This window comes from Thunnus thynnus, chromosome 23 (genome assembly GCF_963924715.1).
Source record: "Thunnus thynnus chromosome 23, fThuThy2.1, whole genome shotgun sequence".
Lineage (NCBI taxonomy): Eukaryota > Metazoa > Chordata > Actinopteri > Scombriformes > Scombridae > Thunnus > Thunnus thynnus.
In genome coordinates, this window is record NC_089539.1 from 10,297,316 (window position 1) to 10,309,601 (window position 12,286).

At 37.2% G+C, this 12,286-nt stretch overlaps 1 protein-coding gene across 3 annotated transcripts in view; it reads right to left on the reverse strand.

Moving 5' to 3' along the window:
• The window catches only part of il17rel (interleukin 17 receptor E-like), a 23,030-nt gene continuing 10,744 nt past the window's right edge, over positions 1-12,286 (reverse strand). For all 3 annotated transcript variants that reach the window (XM_067581427.1, XM_067581428.1, XM_067581426.1), the window contains 15 exons: positions 10,628-10,734; positions 10,085-10,199; positions 9,705-9,749; positions 9,179-9,318; positions 6,353-6,424; positions 6,184-6,238; positions 5,942-6,105; positions 4,952-4,996; positions 4,412-4,469; positions 4,153-4,298; positions 3,320-3,385; positions 3,174-3,231; positions 1,186-1,305; positions 598-657; positions 1-483 (listed from right to left, as the gene is read on the reverse strand). In XM_067581427.1, coding sequence (XP_067437528.1) covers positions 362-483; positions 598-657; positions 1,186-1,305; positions 3,174-3,231; positions 3,320-3,385; positions 4,153-4,298; positions 4,412-4,469; positions 4,952-4,996; positions 5,942-6,105; positions 6,184-6,238; positions 6,353-6,424; positions 9,179-9,318; positions 9,705-9,749; positions 10,085-10,199; positions 10,628-10,734 — 1,373 coding nt within the window. In that variant the 3' untranslated portion in view covers positions 1-361. The remainder of the gene's footprint in view (positions 484-597; positions 658-1,185; positions 1,306-3,173; positions 3,232-3,319; positions 3,386-4,152; positions 4,299-4,411; positions 4,470-4,951; positions 4,997-5,941; positions 6,106-6,183; positions 6,239-6,352; positions 6,425-9,178; positions 9,319-9,704; positions 9,750-10,084; positions 10,200-10,627; positions 10,735-12,286) is intronic.

Below are 12,286 nucleotides of genomic sequence, written 5' to 3' on the forward strand. Positions count from 1 at the left end.
TATTGTGAAAAAATATTGTATTGTATTGCTGTTTATAGACAAAAACATTTTTTTTAAAAGCAATACCGTTACATATTTATTATGTAACAAAATTGTGACATTTTAGCTGCAAGCAAAATGAATATTTAACATAAAAAATGACAATATAACTTTCATACAGACAACAACACAGAATACATAAACATCAGCCACTAACTATAACAAACACACAAAGCAGCATATACACAGTAACATATATAAAATATCTGAAATATCTGTCCTAACATCTCACACTTGTTTCGACAGAGGACTCCTTTGGTTTGTGTAACATTTTTACAGTTTCATACTGCACATTGCGGGTAATGGAGCGCTGTTCTTTTGGTCAGTCAGAGAGTAAGTTGGCTTTCTCTGTGTTTCCACGCTGCGGTGAATCAGGTATGAGGACCCCTCCATGGCGAGCAGGATGAGTTTGTAATGTAGGGACCACACAGTCAAGAGTAGATTCTGACAAAACACAGAATCAGGTTCAAGTTTCAGGTGATTTTCATTAAATCTATAGGCTACATGGTCATCAAAAGTAAAAAAATAAAATAAAATAAAATCAGTTGATTATCTTACCTGTGTGCATTTCAGAGGAACAGTCGCCTCCGTTTCCCTTTTGTTTCCTCCTCTTATACACTGAAACAGAATACGTGGGGAATCAGATGAGGACATAGACCAATATGATGACAAATTCATTTAAATGAGTTGCTCATTTGGCATTTCCCATCACATCTGTGGTACGTGCTATTTTAATTTACTGTAAACACTTCAATTCACAGAGGAAGTCTGGCTTTAAGTGCATATTCAATCCAACTAATGTTTTATAAACACAAATGTTTTCTTGAGATCCCACAAGTTACTACTTAAAAGACTTTAATCAGACATCAACGAGAGGGAAAGCACACAAACATAATAACTGTTTTGAGTTTGGTTTTTGTTTTTACAGTAAACCACTATTCATTTGGGTAAATCTGTCATACAAAGTCTGCAGCATTGCAGACTTAACCAAGAGCGTGCAGACTTATCAGGAGCATGCGACAAAGTCTTTGAGTTTGAAGGGTGGACACTGGAACTAGGCTTAATTCAATTTTGGTACAAGTGTTATGAGTATGTCACCAGAGATAACTGCAGCCCTGAGCATGATAGCATGACTTTTTTACCTACCAGTTAACATTGCATGTAGCACCAGAGTGACAATTATGATGCCAGACAGGCAAACACCAGCAGGCACAATGAACCAGGTCAAGTCCCAAGTGACTTGTTTGGTGAAGAGAAGTGATGGATCTGTGAAGAGAATTTACAGTATGAAGACTGGTGGACACATGACACCCGGCTGTTGGAAGGATTTCATATGTTTTAAGGGAATAATTTGACACTTCTTCATTTTCTTGCCGTTAGATGAGAAGATCGATACCACTCTCATATCTGTCTGTTCAATACAAAGCTGGGGCCAGCAGACGGTTAGCTTAGCTTAGCATAAAGACTGGAAACAGGAAGAAACAGCTAGCCTGGCTCTGTCCAAAGGTAACAAAATCTGCCTACCAGCACCTGTAAAGCTCGCTAATTAATCAAATTTGTACAAAAACTGTTTGCCCCTGTTTACAGTCTTTATGCTAAGCTAACCTAAGCATCCCCTGGCTTCAGCTTCATATTTAGCGTAGGGGAGACCAGGGATGGTTGTAACATGGGTTAGTTGTAACACTGTCAATTTCTCCAATCAGGAACAAGTTACAAGTCACCTGAGTCACTCTGCACATGCTCACTTTAGTACTTGTTCCAAATGTGAGGAAGTAGCACCCTGTGGCAGACACAGCCCATTTTAGAAAGACAAAACTAATTTTGAGGTAAGAAAGTATTTTTTTTTACTTCACTTATTTTTGTGATAGCATTGCCTGCTTTGTAGATAAACTCATCAAACTTAAATCATGTTAATTATGTGTCTGTGTAGATATCTTTCATGCAAGTTGTTAGTGCTAATGTTTTAATTGTTAGCTGTAAGGTAAGCTAGTTCATGACTACAAGAGTCTGGGTTAGTTGTAACAATATGTCAAAAAATGTTGCAACCTTCCCCAAGCAAAACATTTCATTATATTTATATGTTTACCTTGAATTGCCTAGGTCCTGAAAGAGAAAGACTTACAGGGGGGTGCCTCTCAACATTTAGAAGAGAGCATCAAATGATGTAAAGAGTGGGGAAAGCTAAGATCGGGTTTGCTGTATGACCTGTAGTCTTTGGACCCATGAAGCCTGCACACCAGGAGTGCCATACATTTGTCACCACTGTGACTCAGACGTTGACTAACATACTTGACACACACAGACACACTCACACAGAAACTCACACAGCTAGTGCACATTTGCACATTTGTTTTCAGTTTTATTACTATGATTAAATGTTAGTGTGGCACACACACACACACACACACACACACACACACACAAACACATCCCAACTATGTTAAAAAGTCATTAAAGTGTTGAATAAAAAGTTTTTGTCATAATTCTTATTTCATAATGTTACATTTCATCCCAGGGTATGTTACAACGAACCCAGACTATGGGGTCAGTTGTAACATTTAACTCCTTGTGTTTGAGACTAAACCATGCATTTTCTGTTTGTGTTGCAGAGATAAAAGCTACACCATTTAATAGCAGACACATGTCACTACTTTGCATCACATTTTGAATGCAGTGGTTTAAAAGAGCTCCATGCTACAGACAGAAATGTCAAAAATGTTACAGCCATCCCCGGTCTCCCCCACAGACATGAGAGTGGTATCAATCTTCACATGTAACCCTCTTCAAGAAAGTGAAAGAGCATATCTCCCAAAATGTCAAACTCTTCCATTAAAGCAATATCTCTTGAGGATAATGAAGCAAATTTCACAGTTGGTCAGACAAACTGATATAATCAGTGTACTTTCTGCTTCCCACAGCTTCACAATCTTCAAATTTCTTAGGGGAAACTGGAATTCAAATCATAACAGGGTGCAACAAAGACAGGATCTTTCACTTTCCACAGAACCCTTATATTAACATATAATGATTTTTTTCCATCATTGCAAAGTAATTATCATCACTGAGTAAATGGCGCTGGGACAAAGAATACTTTCCTTTCTCAAAATGATGCCAGGAAACCAGAGCATACTTACCACATTGGTCATAACAGTGCATGACTGTGGCTGCAAACTTCACATCGAGCCTCTTTATCTGTCCAAATACAAAATGTGTATTCAAAGTCATTGTCTATTCAAGTAATGTGCTGGTTAAACTCAGAGGATCTATTTACTAAACAAACCTGGAGACAAGAGTTGACTTTGCATAGTTCTCCTGGCAGGTTTAAGTCAACAGACTTATGTTTCTCCTGAGAAAGACAAAAGACACATGAACTGCTTAACCTTTCAGGTGTTGTGGAGATTGTAATGGTTTCTGTTTTGCTTGTTTGTGTTGTTTTGTCTACAGCAGTGACTGAGGAAAAGAGATGAGATAATCGATACTGTTTAACATCAGAGTACAAGAATCTTCCTGCAACAACGAGTTCAAACTTATTATTTTGGCAGATGCCTTGTGATTTCTATACACCTCATTTTAAAGGTGTAATTACCTGTAATTGCTTTGTTGATCACAAATGATGGTTTATGCTTTACAAGCAGCGGTTCCAAAAGGGAGCCGCAAGATTAACCATATAATTGTTCATTTATTGTGCCTTTTTAATAACATTTCACTACATTAAACATGAAAATTTACAATTAACCGCAGCTAATTACATGATAACTTAAGGTTGCCGGTTGTCGTAGTGCTTCACCAGTCAGGAAAAAAGTGACTGTTGGAGCGAACAATGGTAAGATATGAGATGGCAATTGGAGCTCAGAAAAATGTTGATACATCTCAGCTCTCAACACAGAGTGACTTAATCTGATTTATGGTCAAAAAAAGTTCCAGAATCACAGAGAGTGTTTCCTAGCAACGAAAAGTAAATATACAACAAAGTTAACAAGAATGTTTTGAGCCCAAATGAAAAGATATCAGAGCTACTTATAAGATTGCAATCTCTATACCATCATCATCTTTTCTGAATCTGCACTGCTGGCACTGCCCTCAATTCACAGATGTAGAGTGTGTGACACCTACCACATGTACAGAGTGTGTCTCAGTAGTCTGGCACATGGGAGACACTGCAGACTGCTCACACAGCCCCACAGAGAAAGTCGCATTGATCTTTGACGACATCTTCACCTCTTCATGACCCTGTTGTCTTGTCACAGTCACCTCCCATGCTGGAAATGATTGTGCTGCTATCATTATAATGACAAATTGTACAACAACTGACTGTTGTATGCAATAATTAGATGTGACGTGATTATCATGCTGATGTGAGAAAAACTAGTACCTTGGAATCTCTCATCATCAAAGGGACACCTGGTCCAGGACTGAGAGCCTGCAGTGAACTAAAGAACATATTAAAATTATATTTTATATAGTGAATTTTGTTATCTCTGTTTTAGAACCAGACTAGGTGTTTTCCCCAGAACTCTAAGCAAATAAGCATATTTCCCAAAATGTTGAACTGTTCCTTTAACGCAGCTATGTTGTAACCCTGAGTTCTGCTATTCAAGCCTTAATAAGAGCAACACTTGCACAATAGCCACAGCTTTACACTCACATATGCACAATTCCAAGTATTTATATTCTGGGTGTCTGAACTGACACTGTAAGAGTATATAAATGACAGAAAACCACAAAAAGCATTTACGTCCCCTTTAAGTAAAGACTTACAATCCTACAAGTGAGAAGTAATGCCTACTAGCTAACTAATACAATGGTACTGTACTATCAATAATTAATTAATAACAATAATATGAGTGTGTCAGCTGTATTATTTCTCTACAGTGAAACTCCTAAAGCGCCAAAGGGGGAAAATGATCATTACCTTCATGCACAGTTGAGGGTGTGGATCCACTTTGGTAAATGTTATCTGCAAAGCAAAGTTTTATGAATAAGTTACACATGAAATGACAATCCTTACGCACGTACAGTGTTGTAATTACTTAAGTGGATGTATAAGTATTTAGTTTAGATCAGACTGAAAAAATGCTTCATCACACGCTTTGTTTGGGTTCAGACTTCATTGTTTTTTTTATGTCAGGTGGATTCAGATTTCAGCTGAGAGACTCCCTGCGTCACTGGCTATTTTTATATCAACAGGCAGGTCACTTCTCAAGTGACATGACCTCATGGTTTTTCTGATGATGATCTCTGATCAAAATACAATCTTGGTGTTGTCTAAGGATTCTCAGGTGCATAATCTCCCCCCTTGCTCCGTGCTCTTACTGCTGTTAGATGAGCAACAGTTTAGATAAGTTTATGAGTTTGGTTTGATGTTTAAGAAAAACATAAGAGTATGGGGTTGAAGCAAAACATGAACCCATACTCACTTCTTTTTTAAGACAACTGGCTAAGTATTCCACAGTTTACTTTAATATGTAAACACTTGACATTGACATCATCTGTGTAGCAGAGACCCACGCAGCATTAAGAGCACATTTTGACGTCAATAAAAAAGCACTCTTGCTGTTGTCATCGTAACTTCTTTCCCCCATTAAATGATGTGTAAAATTGTGCTGAGTCATAGTCTTAAGACATTTGAACATGTCATAAACCATGACACGTTCAAACTCCTGACACCTTATCACAATCACTCACCCAGTGATAGTGTGTCATCTGTTCTGTCATTCATAATCTAAATCCTACAATAATTATCATCTGTGTAGCATTTCTAGCATGCCAGGAATGTGTATAATCCTATGTACCATTGGCTTATGTGTACACTGCCTTCAGATTCATGCTTTAGTGATTTGTGACCAAAACCAGCAGCCAGAACCTTTGCCCTGAAGCTACTGAGCATGTCAAAGGCTGCTACCTTTTCTCTGCTAACATTCCGGGAGGAATGGGGCAGATCCACACAGATGCCGTCCTTTCTTTGTTGACACAAAGCAACAACAACAGCAACTGGACAAGCAAGTTCCCATGATAGTGCCTCCTCCAGTGGGTCAAAAGTTATTCCAAGCCACAGCTCCTCAAGACCTGCGGGGATAACCCAGGTCATGTATCCGTTTTTACAGCACAGAATCTTTTGTGACTAAATGCAATGAAGTGACTCACGGTCTTTGAACGGGCAGACCCGGACTCTGGGGGCATCTGTCACAGCAGACCATCCCTGTAAGGAATTAATCAGTGAATGGTAAAGGTTAACTCCTGTGTGCAGTTGACTAATACTAATATAAACAGATCCTAAGTGCTGAAAGCCAGGCGTGTTGACAGAAACTTTTACCTCAATGCAGAGGCAGGGCAAAGGTCTGGAGTAAGGGAGGGTGGCTCTCTTCATGGGTTCCTCCTTCTTTATCTGGAATGTAAACAGAGTTTATAGCATTTATCTATCTCTCTTTGGCACGTGTAACTTTTAAATCTGGAGACTGCCACGAATCCAGTAACTATAGACTGATAAACATACTGCCAGTACTCTGAAAGGTTGCAGAGAAGTTGTCATTGAACAATTGACAGCATTTCTTAACACAAGCAATTTTGGTTTATATTGTATGCAGTTTGGCTTTAGAGCAAATCATTCCACCAAACAGCTACCTTACATGCAATAGAACAAATTAAATCTAGGCTTGATAAAGGAGTTGGTGCTGTATTTTTAAATCTGCGTAAAGCATTTGATACAGTCAATCGTGACGTTTTAATCTCGAAACTCTCTAAATTTAACTTTTCATCTAAATCACTGACATGGATGTCTTCCTATCTATCTAGTAGGATGCAATGTGTTAAAGTTTGAGACGCACTGTTCAGTAACATGAAGTTCACAATGGGTGTACCACAAGGATCAGTGTTAGGTCCCCTATTATTTAGACTATATATTAATGATGTTCCACAACAGTGTACTATGGTAAAGAACTGCAAATGTATTGCAATTGCGATGGAAAGGATCACACAGCCAATCATGTCTTAGTCTAAATGTTGACAAGACAAAAGGTATGGTTTTTTTTTCTAAAACCATGGTACAACCTCCTAATGCTGATAAAGTCTCATCAAAGGTGAAAATTAGTCAATAGTCACTGATTTTAAATATCTTGGCGTGATATTGGATCCAAATTTTAATTTAAATTAAAATGTTTACAATTTATATAAACATGTTTAAAAAATGGCAAAAACCATAAAGTACAACTTGGCAAACTTTAGACACATTAGAAAATGTCTCTCTCTGGATCCAGCCAAGATATTTATGCATGCTATGATCCTTACATTACATGTTGGGGGCAAGCTAGAGAAACAGCCATAAAACCACTAGAATCTTTATATAAACAAACCTTAAAAACTCTGGATAAAAGATGATGCATTATCATCACTATAGGATACTGAAGAAATACAATTTATTGAGCTTAAGAGAAATAAGAGAATTATAGATCATATTCAAATTTTTGCCTTGTTTATAAAATTTTAAATGGCTTAGCCCCTCCGCCACTATGTGACTTTGTGTATTTTCATTCAGTGAAATCCTCAAGAATATTCTCTATAAAAGATTGTACTGCACCATTTCGTCGCACTGTATTCAGACAATCAGCATTCTCTGTGAAAGCCACAACTCAGTCAAATGCCCTGCCTGACAATATGAAGAACTGCAGCTCCACTAGTACTTTTATAACCAAATTAAAAAGTCTGCTAAAACCTAATCAGCTCTAAACATTGATTACATTTTATCTCATGGTCTTCTCATGAACGCAAATAATCTCATTTTAACTTTGACAAGCATACATTAGTCATTTCTAGCTGACATTGTGGGTCTATGTGTGATGTGCTATGTGTGTGTAGCTTTGTATTATCTGTCCTGTTTTTTTTTGCTTCATACTGTTAGATGTTTTAATTGTGACTTACCAAAGGGACTGCAGATGAAAATTAGCTATAAGCTATGAAATGAAATGAAATGAAATGAAAGAAAATAAAAAAGACTGAAAGGCAGATGCAGTTAAAAGACAGCTTTGAGAGTTTTGATGATAAGTAGTGAGTGTGTAATTTTAACCATTGAAATACAAAGTGAACGACCCACTGACTAAGTGAGAAAGGGCTCTAACCTTAAAAAGTTAATTGTCATAGATACACTACTACTGATGTGAAGCCGATGGCACAGTAATTGCCATTACATCACAGCCAGAAATTACGGCATGTTCAAAGTCCATACATCCATCATTCATACCTTCTTATCACACACAGGGACACTGGAGACTAACCAAGCACCCTGGACAGTTTTGAGGTACTTATACTTTACTTGAATATTTCTATATTATGCCACTTTGTACTTTTACTCCACTACATTTCAGTGGAAAATATTGTACTTGTAACTCCACTACATTTATTCGATAGCTATGGTTACAAGCTGCTTTTCAGATATACATGCCTTGTTTTGGATTAAAATAGCTAACAGTGCAAGTTGTTAAAATTAGCTTTATCTTCTTCTTCTTCTGAAATGCTGCTTACATATACATGTTAATGAATCATTATTAATCATCCAATAATATACTGTATATGATAAACGTAACACTCTAAATGGAGCCATTTTGCATAATGAGTACTTTTGAAGCATTAAGTACATTTTGCTGCCAATATTATTATTTAGGTAAGACTGTGAATCAGAACATATTTTTTATTGTGGTATCGCTTTTTTTTTTTTACTTAAGTAAAAAATCTGAGTACTTCTTCCACCACTGTCTCCAACCTATTACAGGTGACACAGACAACCATTCACAGCTATGAGAAATTTAGAGTTTCCAGTACACCCAACCTGCATGCCTTTGGACTGTGGGAGTACACCAGAGCAACTGAAAGAAATTCCCACAGTTGCAGGGAGAACAAACAGAAATCTCCAAGCAAGTCGGTGGATTTTAACCCAGGATCTTCCTGCTGTGAACTTAACACTGTACAACTGTGCTCATACCGTTTTCATTGACTCTCTGACAGACGTATACGTGGTGTATTCATATTTTCTTGCACTGTTCTGTAGTACTGAATTTAAGATTCTGTTGGCTCTCTGAGTTTATAGTCAGTATTTTACAGCACAAAAAAGTCATTCTGATTCTCATTTCCAATTATTAGAGGGACTAACCAGGGTATGGGCCCCTGTGCCAGCACAGATGAAATTGTTAAGGCACAGACGGAGGTGGTAGTCGTGGTCTTCAAGCATGTCTGTCACATTGACACTCAGCTCCTTCCTTTCTGGGTTTACATCATACGACAGCCTTCCAGCTGCAAGAGACAGAGGTCAATATTAGTAAAAGATTTTCAACTCACTCATAGGTACATGTAAAGGCTTACATCTCTCCTATTGTAGTAGTGTTCAAACTGAGGGACGGGACCCCCTAAGGGGCCACAAGATAAATTTGAGGGTTAACACAATGATTAACAGGAAAGAAAAAGAAACATAACACTAAATTAGTTGTATTTTTTTTTTTGCTTTTTCTCTCATCTTTGCTTTTTTCTCAAAAATCTTATAGTTTAACCTTCTCCAGTTTAACCTAAAATCTATTCAATCAAAACAATCCAAGTAGACAAAACAACTCCTTATAGACAAAAAGGGTTATAGTATGTGAGACATGTTGCCTTGTTTATTTAAGAAACAAAATTTTACTTACTGATGCATTCTGGGACATGTCTTCTCAAATCTTCACTGGTGCATCCTGTGGTGAAAAGTAAGTACTTTTAAACTAGTAAAAAGTAAGCATAGGAAAAAATGACAGCAAGAGAAATGTGACCTAGCCCCTGCACGTGTTGCTTTTACATAATAACCATCAATACAGTTTAATTATTTACCTTCATTTCAATATAACTGGGCTCAAAGTGTTTCTGATGTTGACTGTTTATATCAATTACAAGGAAGTACTTGAGAGATTACACATTGACTTCAACTATTTACTATGCGAAAACATTCCTTTACAGATACTAAATTTCCTGTTTGCTCATAAACGTGCATGTATGTCTGTGTGTGCATACGCCAATGTCAACATGTTCATACCTGGAGCATGATAGGTGCCAGTCCATGTTATGCCACAGTAGGTTGGCAATGTTTTCACCAATATTTGCATTCGTTGGTTTGGAGATATATTAGTGCAATCATCCTCAACCTCCACCTTCGGGAAAAAGGGAAATAAAAACACACAAGCTGTCACATGTCTGCCATGGATCAGCAATGTCGTCATGGAAACTACTAACTGTACGTGTTTGGACCCATATCTCTACCTACTTGATGGTTCAGTGTCAAATTAGCTGTTCTAGTCCAAGTTCTGAGAGTTCATAGCTTATTTATAATATAAAAAATACACCATAAATTAAGTTTTGTGAAAATTTAATTGTGAAATGAAATCAAATATATTTTAAATTTCTTCTTACTGATGTAGAACACACATGAACAAAATAATACAGGTGTTACAGAGAAATATTTTCTTCATTATTTGCTTTTTTAGCAATATAATTCCCTCCCTTAAACTCCTATTTCCTACACCCAATAATGTGGAGAAACTGAATGTAAACATGATGCTAGTGGTGCTGTTAACAGTACCTGCAGTCCAGACATCCTCTCTCTAGATTTTTTTGTGAAGCCGAAGATTTGGCAGTTGGTCAACATCCCTGGTGTCATCGTGCAGATGGACACACCATGGACGGACTCTGGTGAGAAAAAAATGTCTCAGTCAGAAGCCTGTGTAGAAGACAGCTGAAACTGCAGCTTGCAAACAGTAACATCAACTATTAACCAGACAGTTAACTAATCAGTTACAGTAAAAACTGTTGGTGCATATAATTAGTTAAAGTGCTGTGCAGGAAGACATCTTTCACGTTTTTTTGACTGAGTGATCAAAGGGATTTCCCCATGCCAGCCTGCAGAGTAAAGCTATCTGCAGCGGTTATAACAGTGCCAGCATGTGTGTGTTTTACCCAAACCTTATCAGTTCATGCAGCTTGTGCTGTCAGGAATCAGGAACAGAACATGTTAATTGGCATGACGATAATGCAAAAGCAGAAGTTCGATCATTGAAAGTGGTTAGCTACGTAAATGCAAACTTCCTTCAGCTTTGTTACTCTGCACTTTCCGGATGCTTTTAAATGTGTCATCAATGATAGTCATCTCTGACCATGACAGTATCTGTGTTTGACTACAACCAAAGAGTTGCATGTGATACTTCCTTGTCAATACAAAGTTAAATAACTGAAGTCACAACTTCTGTAGGTGTGAAGGTCAGTTCTAGAGAATGCACAGTCATTCTACAGAATAAAAATGATGTGGACAATATTTAGATTATATCACGATTTTAAGATACAAGCACCACCTTCCTGATTAGGACCTTATTCCTGCCCACCAGAATTATTAATGTTACATGTTTAGCAGCCCAAATGTTTGGGTGACTCTCCTTGCTTGACTGAAATTGAGCCTCTCTATACAACAGCATTTCAAGAACAAGTAATAATCAAAAGGCCATCATTTCTGTACACACTGTGCTTAAAGGTGCCCTGTGGGATTTTCTTGGAAAATTATATTTACATTAAAGATCAACTCCACTCAAAAATGTGTTTTTCTTCTTGTTCCTTCATTTGGATATTTGAGCGTCACTGTGCAGAATGATGTTTGTGCAGAGTTTCACACCAGAAGGCTGTTTCCACCTTAATCTCCTCACTGAAAATCTGAGTTTAAGGTGTACCAAGCATGATGGAACCATAATCATAGATCATTTTTCAGTTATAGAAGAGGGAGGAGAAGAACAAGGTAATTGAACTTTTTAGTGGGAAAACCCATATCAGACTCAATTTATAATTCCAAGCAGAGTCTTAAAACATGACTGGAGGGGATCTCTAAGTGTTTCTCACTCAAATGCATTGTGCGTATCCTTGAGGTGCGTTTCCTTCTTCATAAAACATTTACATTGTTTACATCCATGTTTGCTAGCTAGCAGTCTTCTTCTTCACTGCCTTTGATGGGGCATAGCTATGTTTCTTTCTTTAAAAACATTGGTCCATGGCACAACTAGTAGTCAAAAACTCCACAAGGTACCTTTAAATATTAATATTTATATATATATATATATATATATATATATATATATATATATATATATATATATATACCTGCCATCTACATTCTGTTGTGTACTAAGATGTACTTTATTTAGACATCTGGAATTGAAACCATCAGTTAATTCATTAGTTTCCAACTTTAACATTCATT